Source organism: Calonectris borealis, chromosome 10, assembly GCF_964195595.1.
Source record: "Calonectris borealis chromosome 10, bCalBor7.hap1.2, whole genome shotgun sequence".
NCBI classification, from domain to species: domain Eukaryota; kingdom Metazoa; phylum Chordata; class Aves; order Procellariiformes; family Procellariidae; genus Calonectris; species Calonectris borealis.
In genome coordinates this window covers 1,029,236-1,043,611 of record NC_134321.1, presented here as the reverse complement: position 1 = coordinate 1,043,611, position 14,376 = coordinate 1,029,236, and the positions used below count along the sequence as shown (strand labels likewise).

At 42.7% G+C, this 14,376-nt stretch overlaps 1 protein-coding gene across 4 annotated transcripts in view; it reads right to left on the bottom strand.

Annotated features, from left to right (window-relative positions):
* Positions 1-369: 369 nt before the first annotated feature.
* RAD18 (RAD18 E3 ubiquitin protein ligase) overlaps positions 370-14,376 on the bottom strand; it is a 56,803-nt gene continuing 42,796 nt past the window's right edge. For 2 of the 4 annotated variants that reach the window (XM_075158574.1, XM_075158575.1), the window contains 2 exons: positions 10,307-10,369; positions 370-585 (listed from right to left, as the gene is read on the bottom strand). In XM_075158574.1, the coding sequence (XP_075014675.1) occupies positions 483-585; positions 10,307-10,369 (166 nt within the window). In that variant the 3' untranslated portion in view covers positions 370-482. The remainder of the gene's footprint in view (positions 586-10,306; positions 10,370-14,376) is intronic. The other 2 variants (XM_075158571.1, XM_075158572.1) reach the window with 2 other exon arrangements.

Here is a 14,376-nt window from a genome sequence, read left to right as displayed (position 1 = left end):
TTAAAAAAAAAGCCTATTTCTGTAGAACAGAAGTCCACCCCGTCCCTCAGCTCCCCCCACGCCTGCCCCCAGCGGAGCCAGGTAACTGGAGCATCAGCACCTGCCCGACCCCAAGCAAAACGCTGTCCCGCGATTGCTTCCAAGAGGGCAGAGCACGCCTCTGCGGGACGCGAGCAGGAACAGCGGCACTGCGCAGACCCACGTCCTGCAGCAGCGACGCTGCCGCGCGGCACACGAGCCAGCTCGAGGCTCCAGCAGGACTCCGGCAGCTTATGTCCCATCTCAGAGTTAGATGGCCCACAGTCTGTAAACAAAAAACGTCAGCACACCAACCTGGTTATTTTAAGGCAGTTTGAATGACAGTTATGCGAAAATTCAGCATTTTATTAAGTACCCAGATACACTGAAAACTGGAAAAAACGAAGAAGTATTTCTCAGCGTTAAGCCTTCTGCACGGTTTTAAGCTTCACATCACTGTAGCGCTAGCTCTTCTTCCTCTTACTCTTGGGAAGCAGTTGATTGTTTTCTGGCATTCGGGGCCGACGTGACTTTCTTTTGTTAACTCTCAGACCCAGAAAATTGCTGCTGAAAGAAAAAAAAAAAAGGAAAACATGGTTTTGAAGATGCTCTAAACACAGCAAATACTGAAGGCTGTATTAACGCACTGTAAGCAGTATGCGAGCACACACGTGTGTGTGTTACTGGTGATGGTGAAGAGAAATACTGCTCTGTCGTCTTGTTCAAAGAAGATGACAGCACCCACGACCCATCCCATGCACCCTGAGCACGCAGGGAGAGGGGAGTCGCAGTGCCTCGCCTCCCGTCACCGGGGACCAGTCTGGAAGAGGAAGGAGGGGCAGCAACCTTTCAAATTCCTTGTCCATAAATGAGAAGAGCCCCTGGCGCTGACGGAACCATGCTTGTGTTGTATCAGAAAAGGTTGACTTGAAACAGAGTCATCCTCAGCAGCACAGCCACTGAGGAAAAGGACGAGTGGTTTTGGTCATGGTTACCCAAGAAGGAAAGTGCGTGGGACTCCCATCTTTAAACAGGCTCTCTTTGCCAGAGGCTCTTCTCATTTATGGATAAAGAATTTTCCACTGGAAACTCAAAGAAGTGTTTTCTTTTTAGTCACAGAGTTAATTTTAAAGAAAAAAAAATCTTAAACTAGCCATATTTAAATTAAGCAGCTAATTTTCATCATCCAGCCTTGGAGCTTAAAATTCCACGTAGTGTTGACATGAAAGATATCGCTCATCCATCAACAGCCATTACGAATTAAACATTCCTTATAAATGCACTCTCTTTTTACCATTCGCTAGGATGAATCCATCCTGCAGGGACTATTCATTTGGCTTAAACTGGGAATTCACAACTGAAAACAACAACGGAAAACTCTCAAATGCCAAAGTCCGTGTCTCTGTTGACTGCCGCAAGATACATACTAAAAGAGATTAACGGGAACAACTCGTATTTCAGAGCTCAGTTCAGCACCACGACGGAAAGAGAACTCCTGCATCTGAGACCATTAACCATGTCCAAGAAGACCAGCATGAATCCCAACACAATGAGATTTAGTCTGTACCTCTGGAGACGGCAGTATAATTAAATGCACATACCTGCAGAGCGCAGAAAGAAGAGACGATATGCATATGCATAACCCTATCCAACCCTCCCCAGCCCTCAACGCTACAAACCTTACAGTGTGATTTCTATAATGCATGAAGACCGAAGGCGAAGGCCTCTCCCTCCCAGCTGAATGTTTAGGGGCTCATCCAATTTGCTCTTCTCTATTACCCTTCAGGCCTCGCGGTACTGTTTTGCATTTTCTCCACAGGGATGCTGCCTGCACTCCAGAGCGCAGGCTCCACGACGACTCTAACCCTGCTGTGCTGCCTTCCACGGCACCGTGCGATACCGCCTTCACAAGGACTCGGTTATGCCCCGGAAAAGCACAGCGAGTGGCGGGCTGCGGAACTCGGATAGCTATGTCATGGTCAGCAGGCAGTAGTGCAATGACCTCTTCACCGCCGTGGGTCACGAGGAAGGAGGCAGACCGCCGGCAGCCTCGCAGGCACGCCAGGCAGTGACGGTGCTGGTGCGTGCAGCAGGGGCGGACGACAGCCGGGGCACTCGCAGCCAAGTATCCTAAAGCCTGATGGGTTTGCGTGGCATGTTCTGAAGCTGCAGAATGAAAATCAAAGTTGCAGTCGCCTGTACTGTTTTACGTTTGCTTTAGCACAGCACCGTTCTGTCTTAGATCAGTATTCTCCCTCTTCCAGTAAATAAAAACCTAAACTTGATTACCTATTTAAGGTATTATCTTATAATATTTGAGAATGTGATCTCAAAGTATTTCCAAATGTCCTTTTAAATTATGATGGCAAAATAAACTCTCTGTAGAAGCCTTTATCTCATACCAAATATCCCGCTGACAAAATAATTATATTTATTTGCGTTTAAAGTGCTTGACAACTGATTTTTATTTTCTACTTCCATAAATACTTTTACAATCCTGCCTCTATTTGTAAGTATTTAATCCACTTTATAGATGACCTCACAGATATCACTTTCTCCTGGCCTTTTATTATATCCAGATTTTGTTCTATAATGACGTATCTCACATTTTCTACCTTTGTTTTGCTGAATTTAAGATAGGATGCAAACACTAGAAAAAAAATTAACACTGAATTACATGGGGAATTAATCAATGATTTTCCATGCAAATAAAAAATTAAAAAAAAAAAAAAAGGAAACTGAAAAAATGGGGAATTTAATTACAAATTTTAGTAATCTAAAGCTTTGTAATTACCACTAAGCCAGAGAAGATATTGGTCAGAGAAATCTATTCCAAGAACTAACTGATTAAAATCAATCTAAAGAACCACCCTGCAAATACTATGCCCTTTGCCTTAACTGGGACTGCTCACATGATTTATAGCTGCTTATGTAAGTCTGGAGAGCGCTTAAATAAGATGCTTGTATAACACTGGGGCCCGAGAAGGCTGCGAGGTACAAACAGCGACACAGCTGCACCACCTCCGCGACTCGCGCCAACACCCAAATGTCACACCACTCTAGCTAGATACCACCGGGACAGCTCAGTGTTGTTACATTTTTCATTACAGCCATCGTATTTACCGAGCCTTTCGGAATAACCAAATAACTAATTCTTGGTAAGTAACATTTTAAGCTGGCCAAAGAGGCAGAATCTGCGCCCAGTACCAGCGCCGGTGACTTCAGAGGAGTCTAAAACCTGCTTGTGCCTCAAATGCCAATATAGAATTTGCATAAAAACCAACCAGTAACGTATCTGAGAAAACACATACCGGCACGGGAATCACTCCACTGAAGAAGTGTGACTTTTCACTAGGGAGAAAGGTAATAATGTCCAAAAACATGCTGGCTAATGAGGCTGCACTGTATTATGGTGAACTTGCGGAGGATGCAGGATATTCAAAAGGCCGAGAAGGGGAAATACAGTAGCTGGGCAGGGGTGATGGGACACAGAGGGGCACAAACCAGACCAAAACATCTGGTTTTCATAGAATGCCCCCAGGAGGGTCAGCTATAGCAAGGTCTCAGATGGAACACCAGAGCAGTGTGTATATGGCACATTGTTTTTTCCCCCCCCATCATTCCCTTCTCCTCCAAAGGAAGCGAGAGGGACTGGAGGGATTAGAGGTGTAGGGAACATGACTTGTAAGGGAAGGTTACAGAAACTGGTTTTGTTTCCTCTGGAAAAGAGAAGACCGAGGAGAAATGCTAATAGTCTTCCAAAGTGTAAAATTTCCACTTCTGTCCTTACAAGGCTTGTACGTGTCACTCACTATTCAGCAAAGAAATAACCACCCTTTTAATGATGGCAATAGTTAAACTAATTAACACTAGGAGACCGTGGAATCCTCACCACTGGACATCTACATCAACCCATTAAATAAAGACCCAGCAGCCCCCTTCCCAGCATCGCATGTAGAGGATTTATGAAGACACCAGACAAATGACTGCAAGCCTAGTAATTTAGCAAAGCCCATTTGGGTTCCCAAACTCCATCTGATATTATTTGTACTATAGTTACAAGGAATACAAATGACTACACCTGCAAAACTTTAGAAAGAAAAATATTTTCTTATTCAACTGACACCTCTGTGGGTTTGTCTTGACCTGAACTTAAGCGTGCCAGATGTCACCTAACACCTTTTGGCAAGAATGCACATATCCTGAAAGTCTGGGGAAAAACAAGGAGTATTGCCAATCCCAACTGCTCTAGAAAGCATAATATAGACCCCAAAATGACATAGAAAATTAATTCAGACTAGTTCACACGAGTCTCTAACTGACTGCTAAGACATAACTACACCTAGAGAAGCTGTTATGGTCAGCTTCAGCTTAACACCTGAACAGACAAGAAGGCTGCTCTTGGAAACGAAGCCATACATTTCAATTGAGACTCAACCATTCCATCTCATTTTTGCTGTTTTTTCCATCCGCTCAGGGAAAATAAAGGGTCAGCATGAGTTTTAAGCTTGTTTTACATGGTCTAATTCTCTTTCAGAGGCCTTCAGACTGAAATTGTACGAAACCTATAACTCTCCTGCTAAGAACACTAAAAAGAAAACGGTCACAAAATGGGCAGTGGGAAATCTAGTCCTGCTCGTGTCACCCCGACACAGCACGGCAGAGACCGTCCTGGGTTACGGACGGGAATACTGACCTGAGTTTTCCCACTGCAAGTGCCCTACCACTTGCCTGGCATCTGCGCATCATCTGGACACGCTGCAGAGGATGCCAGCTCACTGCTCCCGCTGGGGGGTAAAGGAGCGGAGTTAAAAAGCAGTGATCTTCTTTCCCACTCCCAGGAACTCCCTGAATGAAGTAAATTAAAATTACTGAGCTGCACTTTCACTGCTGAGGAAACAGCAGGCTGTTCATATTTTTTCCACTGACGCTTTAATTTGCATTTCACCCTTCCAGAGACACAAGAAACCCCAAATCCAAACTGTGGAAAAGCACAAAATAGAAGATATTTTTTAGAAGGACTTAAAATCACATTCGACAAAAATGAGTCATTTACATAAAGAAAAATAATTTTCTCCTGTTCAGTTACAAAATGATCCTGCTTTTAAGGATCATACTCTGGAGCAATATTGGCTTGTCCTTTAGTATGTAAAAGTAAGAGCAATAACAAGGATTTGTATCTAAAATACTAAGAAAGTATAAAGAGACGTATTCTCTGCAGAAAGGCTCAGTGAGTTTCATAACTACACCTGTCACCAACAGGGTGGGTACGTACTTACTGCAAAAGTGAGATTCTGCAGGGCAGCACACAGTAACACTTTGAAATGTTCAGTCCTCATGCCCTGATATCAAATAATGTCATTTGGGATTCCCAGATATTAAAAGATGTAGAAGTCTGAATATGGACTATTTGAAAGTATTCTCATCAGTACAAAATGTGCACTTGAGCCTAAGCTACACACAGACCACCACTACACATTTCAAGCTTCAGCAAGAAACTTCAAACAGCTAATGAAACAGCGTATCTAGTACAGGAATTCAAGTTGGCCGTTAGCTACAGGTTTTTGTTCTACATGGAAAAACCTTACTTCTGATAATACTCACCCACTGGCAAACGTTTACCATACTCCAGAGGCAAGAGAGCAATATAACTCAAAGCCAATAGTTTAAGTATCTGGAAGGCTAAACTGTAACACAACATACAGCAAAGACAAACAACATTCAAACTACCCATTTTGCTAATGTGTCACTTTATAAAGAGCATCCATCAGCAGTTGCACCTTCCCTCCTGGTTTTGTTTGTTTGTTTTCGAGAATTTGCAAAATACGACTACCCTTGCAAGAACAAATTACTTAGGACACAGAATGAAGCGGACATCTCATTTAGTTTAAGGCTAGCTTTACTGTTTCATATTCTGCCCATTTCTAGCTTTGATGCCTACATTTTTCCACAGCAGAATGGTAATTACCTTATGTTCAAAAGCATATTAAAACACAAAGCCAAAACTGAAGCTTCTATATCACTTGGTTCTCTTGTTTTGCACATATCTGATTATTAACTCGTATAAAAATAAAGTAAGAGAAATGTTTCTGGCATAACTCAACTTAAAAAATCTGGGCTGGTTATGAAACATACCATCTGTCTGTTCTTTGGTATGCTGGCCTGTGCCTTCCCATGGTAAGTTTGCCAAAGCAAAGCCCTCATTTGACCTACGGTGCCACTCAGCATCCTGCAGGATTCAATTCTGCAACGAACAGAACAACTTTAGCGGAAGTTGCAGATCTGCTTTACTTAACATTCTTCTCCACTTATCAACCTGGCCAAACTTTATTAGCACTCAACTTAAACCTACCAAATGACTGAGAAGTTTCCTGGGTGAAGGAAATTATCAAAGGAACAAATGATTTTGCTATGGATACACATCATAACTAATGTTAAGATCCAGTACTGCTAGGTAGAAACAGTCCATTAACGAACTCTAGTACTGTTTTCATTATTGACATTCCTATTTCTTCTTCCACTAAGGAACATGTTTTTCCAACTCATGCAAGAAGCCACAGATGCCAGACCCTTAAGCCACAGCATATCATCTGTGTACTGCAGAAAACAATTCTGCCAATTGGCATCTCCAGGATGGAGTTCAAGGAGCACAAAAAAAAATATACAATAATTTGATTGTACCATCACCAAAATTAATTGCAAGTCACTGACTGCTGGATAAAGAAACTATAGTCCGCCATCTGCAAGTTTGGAGATGGCAGTCTCCAAAGATATAGAAAATAAGACTGGGAAGGTGAAGACTGTTAGCCTTGCCATTCACTTTTACAAAATTTCTCAAAAATACTTTTAAATTGGATGTTTTTAACATGTATGGTAGACTGGCTACTACCTACAAAATCACAGCTAGATGTAATAAATAGAAGCCACACACTCTAGGCATTACATGGACAACTAAAATATCATCAAAAGCATGTGAAATATCTTCCTACAGGAAGCACAGAATCATTAAAACCTAAGTTTTCCCTCAATAAAAGAGGCTGCAATGAATTCTTATAGAAAATACTGAGGAAGTACAGAGTTCCCCATGGTAATTAATTACAGTTCTACCATTAAGTGCAGGTTTGTTTTAAAAATATATACCTCTTGTTACCATTCTTCATGCTTTTTTTTTCGTGCTGCAGAACACTTCACTCCGAGGCTGTTCCCTCTTGGCCTGCTCCTGAGCCCTCACACAAACGAGCAGAGCCCTGACGGCACGGAGCACAACGTCCACGGGGTACAATTTCCAGCCCCATCCTCCACCACCAGACCAGAGCAGTCACTTTACACACTCAAAAGCTGAACCGATTGGGTACATTTTTATGCCAATGTTTGCATACTGGTAAAGGTCACTGGCCTTCAAAGCAAAAGCACAAAAGCTCTTCACACCAACCACCATCGGACACCCTTGCATCTTCACTCATCAGGTGAAGTAATTTTAACAGGTACAGCTTGAAAAACTGGAAGCAGTTCCAACCAGACGTTTTTAGGTTGCTATGAAGTCCCTGTTTGTCGTGGATAAAGCAGGATGCTTGCTACGTCAGCCGTGGGAACACAGACGTTCGCATGGTGCTCTGCTGCCAGCCTCGTGAACCGCCTCTCCACGCGGGACCGACAAGTTTTCCATGCCTCCTCCTCCTCCTAAGGCTAGCCAACAAAACTGCTTCTGGCAGTGTACGTCATGTGCCATTCTTCCACTTAACCAGAAAAACGTGTCCTTGACCCCCACTTGCAAGCACAAGCAGGAACCAATTCCTCCAACAGACCTTCTCCTGAAAGCCTTCTCCTCTACAGCCTGGGTTTCCAGCACAGATTTAATTATAATTTTAGAAAAATATACACAATTAATATCCTAACTCAGGACAGGTACAGAAGTACAATGAAAGTAAAGCATTTATTAAAAAATGAAAAATGTTCTATTGGGTAGCCAGGAACAGCAATGCCATCCATTCCCTGCCAGGCAAACGTCTGCCTTCCCCGTGGAAGGAGCGACGCTGCTCACTCCTGGAGCACGCCCCAGCTGCGACCAGCCCTGGCCAGGCTAGCAAGGAGCTGCAGCATGATCCTCCTCAGCAAGGAACCAGGACCACAGGAAACATGGCAAAAAGCACCTGTCCCGCAATCTAGACGTAGCCTCGAAGTTAACAGACTATCAGAGGTAAGAAGGAGCTCAGAAGCCCTTGCAGCAACTGGTAAGAACAGATGTTACCAAGCTCCATAAATTCAGTAAGTTCCCAACTGCAACCAAGAAACTTCTTCTAACTTCTTATGTCCCCATCCTAGTCTCCTCACTTCTGTCCAGCTACCGTCCCTCCCTACCCTGGTTTCCCACCAAGTAAGCCAGAAGCAACTGCGGTAGCAGCAGCGGCAGCTTCATGCGCACACTGCCAAGGACAGGGATGCACATACGTGAGAACTGCTCTCGTGCAGCTGGCAGGGGCATCCCTCAGTTGTCTTGGCTTCTTCACTCGTGTCTTTCACTCCTCTCCAAACAGAAGATGATGCACTCAAAGGGATAGACACCCGTTTTCTCCATCTCTTGCTGTGCATTTTCATGCCTCAAGCATCTAACCAGGACAACACAGGGAGCTGCAGGCTGCTGGCTGGCTCCCTCGCTCGTGAGCGCTCCAGCTCTGGCAGCCACAGTCCCACCTTTCCTGGTTTTGATGACAATTCAGAGCCACAAATCCTTATAGATTGGCTTTTATTCAGGACCCCAATTCCTAGCGATCCAACTCACTACGAAATAGCCAGCTGAGATACAATACTTCACAGGTAATTGATAATTACGCAATGAGGTGGTTACCAAGGACTTTAGATGATCCCTGACCCCTGTTTATCAGGGTCATGCGTAGATCTTGTAGCAGATTTAAAAACATCTGTGAAAGATAGCTGTGGCTGCTTACTCTTTGATACATGGCAGCAGCACCGGAAGACCAGCACCAGGGGAACAGAGACTAGCATCTGCAGTTCGTACAACCAAGTGTTTTTTACTTTACTGCCTGTCTCAATGAGTCACTTGCAGGTACTACAAAATAAAGTGCGCTTGTGAGTGTCCTTCCAGTAAACGCCGCTCACCTTCCCAAAGTGATGGCTCCCTCTACAAGAAAGGCTTTATGATTACTTTGTTTTTCTAGTGGTGCACTCCCCACTGACCTCTGACGCCACTGTAATCAAGGTCTTACCAGTGCTTCCATTAAAGCTCCTTAAAATCCATTAGATTATCTAAACACACATTTCAACAGAGTTTCAAATGTTACTTCTGTTATTATTCATGAATTTTAAGAGCTGTCACAATCTATTGGCCGCATATGTATGTAATGGATAATAGACAAAATTGTGTCATAAATACTCTTCAAAAAGCAGACTAAGAGAATTAAATGCAATATGGTTCTCATCATGCCCCTAAGATCAACTACCAAAGCGGACGTGCTATTTGAAGAGAGATCCCAGATCAAGCCAATTTCAACTGCAAGAGTAAACTGTACTACTTTTGCAGACTCCAACAGTCTTCATTCCTGTTTATTTGTATAGTAACTACAAAGCTTTTCATCTGATATAACACTACACTATTGCAAATTTCACTATAACTGCACACCTTCAACACCCCCATATATCCCTGTATTTCCTCTCCATCTTCACGTATTTCATTGTGTTGCTTCAGGAATCCTTGGATGGTTTCTTACTATTTCTTTGTCCAACATCTTGCACGGCTAGACCCAAATTTTAAATATTACCACTATATAACAGAAGGAGATTTTTGCTTTTAAGAAATAAGATGTTAAGATTTTAAAAGCAAGAAAGTGCTCTTCTTTCTTTGAACAGATGTAAATCAAAAGAGATGCTGCAATTCCAGCACGTTCAACTTGACAGAGATGTAGGCGAGACTGACAACAATGTAACTTTAAATACAACAGAAAATCAGATTCTCTTAATTTTCCAGAAAAATCAGTTCCCCCATTATTTTTTTTTCTTTTTCCTTCTTTAAATATATATTCATACTCAAATATACCTTAGAACAGTGATTTTCAACTAGTCACCTGCGGATTCTTGGAGCACCCAGGTATTATTTTCCAAGGATCCAAAAATACTGACCAGATTGTATCTCCCACAACTGTGGAGATTCACCAAGAACCTGACCTTTTACAGACATTTGCCTCTCCTGCAGAAAAGGCGTAGGATTCCACAAACTGGAAACTTCTGACCTAAATCAGTCGCAAGGCCTTTTCCACCCATATATTCTACTTACTTGTCAGAGGATGCTGAACATGTCTCAGGCCCTTGCAGATCTCTCAAAATGTCCGAACTGGAGCTGAAGGGGAAAATAAAACAGATGTAAATTATTTTAGCAACACCTACAGCAAAGTAGGGCTCTCCTTAGCAAAGGCAGTAGAATCCGTAGATGAGACAGACCCCTCCACACAGCACTGGCAACGAGAAGTAATTTCAGCCAACAAGAAGTAATTTCAACTAACGGCACAGTCCAGAAAGTTCTGGCTCTGCATCACATACTTTTCAGAGTTATTACTGCGTCTCATTTTCATTATTTAAGATACAAGACAATTCTCTCTGTTCATGTCTGCTTGTTGGTAACTACAATAGCTTTATATTCACAGGCACCAGACAATTTCTTTGGAGAGATTGTATGAGAGTATTGCAAGATACTTCGGTGGGTAAAGTACAACATTCCAAAGAGTAAAGGTGCTTTCAACCTCCAAACTCAAGGCTTAGGTGTAAGCTTACATTTTGACCATAACAAAAAAAAGAATCAACATCAAAGAAAAAACCTTAACATGGAAATTGTTAGTGACAAAAATCCAAACTGCCAAGACTGTCAGCACACCCAGAGAAAAGCCAAGTGAAACGTGCTTTGCCAGCCACCACAGTAACTCATCACATGAACAGAGGTGGCTCATTTTGAGCTGCTCGAAGCAAGTTTTTCCCACCTTCCGAGGAAAAGGCACAACCTAGAAAAGGGACAAAAGCAAACACTACACAGGGTCACAACAATCTTCAGCTGCTATCTGCCCCTGAAGTAAAATGGTTTTGCTCTGTGGTTTGATCACATATTCTGAAAAGAATACAACTGACCATTGAAAGATGTATTCCATAAAGCTATTTATTTCTTAATTAAAATAATTACTTTAAAACTTTAATAGATGCTTTTCTTAGACAAAGGAAAAAAAAGCATCTCAGTGCCTTGGATACTGCAAATTGAGGTGAATGAGGATTGAATCAAACTAGATGCGTCACAACTTTTTTTTCTTTTTTTTAAAACCTGCTTGAAAAGATTATTTAGTTTTTCATCTTCACACATAATTTTACATTCTAACATTACAAGGATAGTATTTCTTTTCTAAGTCAGTATTTATATACTTACAATACAGAACACAACAGGTCAAACTCAGTACCACTGCTGGACAGGTGAGAAGCTACGATGTAAAGGATTTAAGATGGTAACTCAAAGTAAACAAACAAACAAATAAATAAATAGGAGCCACCCTACATCATGAATTTTATGGCAGTAAGCTACCAACCTGGCTAACAACGGAATCAAGTAACTCCTGTCAATGCTCGGCAAGCCTTCAAGCTGTTACAGCAATAAGAGCCCAAAACGTCATCCCAGACTGCTTTTGTAAAAGCAAGCACATAAATGCATGAAGTCTTTATGGTTATTTTGTTTCTTTTAAACACTTAGGCCTATATAAAATTTGAATGTATTTTTAAAGCTTTTCTAGCAGCGAAGAGTTACACAGCGCTCACTGGACTAGAGGCTAAGCACCCATCGGCAAAGCTGAAGAACAGCTCCCATTGCGGAAATTAGGGGTTCACGTCAGCTCCTAAAGGAACCGCCTAACAGATCTCCTCCAGGCACTAACGTGACACTTAACCAGCCGTGCCCTCAACAACAACGGAGCAGAATTTTGCTTGCTACATTTGTATGTATTCTACAGTAGCCCCAGAGGCTACTTCAATCAGGGTGTTACTAAATTCAGCTATCACTACTGCATCAACATTGGAAGAATCCATGCGTGTGTAGATATATGCACACATACATACACACACGCGTATTTAATTAACTACAGGTATGAGCTCAGTGACGTCAGTCAGACCTCTTCACATGCTCAAAGTTTAAAAAAAACAAACACCACAGATGATTTCAGCCTGTATTTTAAATACTAAGAAAATTTTGTGAAGTTTCAGTAAAATCTGAATTGAGTGAATGCTCTGGTCAATTATTGATAAATAACTTTTATTGCATGTTCAGGCTCCGTGATATAAACTATTGCAAAGTTCTCAAGTATATGCCACATTACAGGGTTGCAGAAATCAACTAACAAGTTGGAAAATGTTGTTTTCTGGAAACTATCTTTCAAATGGATGTCTGGCAGCTCAAACAGTCTGTAGTTATTGCAGAAATTACATAACAAGCTATGTTACACAAATAGTTGGGAGATTTTAGTGTAAACCATGGGATAGCAGTTGGATTCCAGTTCTCTTGGACTTAAAGGTTTTACAACAAAATTAATCCCGTTTGTTAGAAGACAGCAGACATAAACTGTAAAAATACATCCCCGAAGTCATAACTTTATACACAGATATCAGCGCGTTTATATGTTTGTTCAAAACACATATTAAGGAAAACAGCCTAGAAATACTCATTCTCACAGGACAGATTCCAGCATGGCAAAGCAAAGTCCTGATGATGCGGACAATTGCTGAAGTTTACAAAAAGTTTATTTCTGCCAAAAAAAAACCCCAACTTTTAACAAACAACATGTCTCATATTAGGAAGGTCATCTTTGTGTGGAAGACCCATGCAGTGATTTTACTGGGACTTCTCAAAGGTGGAGCCGCATTTGCAGCCCCCGGGAGGGAGGAAGCGAAAGCTGCTCGCTGCCCGTTTCAGCCCCAGGGAGCCCCCGCACACCTCCCAGCGCAGGCACCACGGTCTGCTGCCCGCTTTTACCAGTTCAGTACCATTTTGGCTGGATGAAGAGCACTTTGTGCAAATATACGGTAAACAGCACTCCTTACCAAGAAGTACAGGCGACTGTCTTTGCACTATCTCTGCTGGAGAGTTACAAATTAAAAAGCAAGAACCGTTTTGTACACACCTTCCATGTCCCAGGTGCAGGACAAAGGCTAACATCTTAGCTCATCACCGGCTTCACAGGTTTTCGAGAACAGCAGTCAGTAGTTCACCGAAACACTTAATATTCATAACATGTTGCATCATTAGAGAGAAGATAATAATTCAAACAGGAGAAGGAATTTAAATGCAAATAATGCCGTCGGGCAGCTGACAAGGCTCAGGGCGCGCTAGGAGTGATTTGGGCACACCCCGATCGCTCACAGCGAGCCCTCTGGGTACACCACCGACTCGAGGCAGTCAGCAGAAAGGCGCGTTCCTGGGCTGCTCCTGCTCAGCCATACAGTTTTTCACTGTCACCCTGGGCTCTCCTGACCACGCACACGCTGTCGGTGGCTCCCGGTCCCCCTGCGCCAGCACAGCCCGCGCGTGCCCATGGCTTAACCCCGGTGCCTCTCATCCGCCTGGATCTCTCCCAGAGACACCAGCCAGCGTGTCCTCGCAGCGGGAACACAGAGCGTCGCTTCCACCATCCGAACATGCCCTAAACTGAGCTAGGATTCAGCCTCAGAGATCTCCACACCCTCAGTGTAATGCTCCTAGGGCACATTGGGAGACTGGGAATCACATGCAAACATACTTTTTTTAGCTTTTCTTAAATAAATTAATAAGTGGCGTGCAACTTGTAAAAGGTGGCAGGATTTTTTTCATCCATTACCATTTTGTCTCCTCCTGTTGCCTGTTCTCCCCTCTGAAGTGAGATTCATCAGATGTTACTGTGGCAGTAACTATGGAACACCAACAGGATTTCATGGGAGGAAAACACCACCAGATTAGATGAGAGAAACCTTTAACACATGCACATTTAGTCATAAAGATAAAAAGGAAAAAGGTACCAAAAATATACACAAAGCACTGGTGCCATATGGAGAAAATTACTTTGACACAAAATGGATTTAAAAGTTTTGCATGCAATTTTAGAAACTCTTCAAAGATTCCCCAGGAACTTCCATGAACTGCTGAATAAATCTATCGAATTACAAACATTACCCAACAGAGCAGTTTTAATATGGAAACAAAGTCACCTGAAATTAAAAGCCGTGACTGCATTTCTAGGGAAAAATGTTTTATCCCTGCACCAATTACCCATCCACTGCTTACAACAGCTGGAAGGAGCAGGCACAGCCCAAACCCCAGCCCCAGGCGCAAGTGCTCGGGTGGGGGCA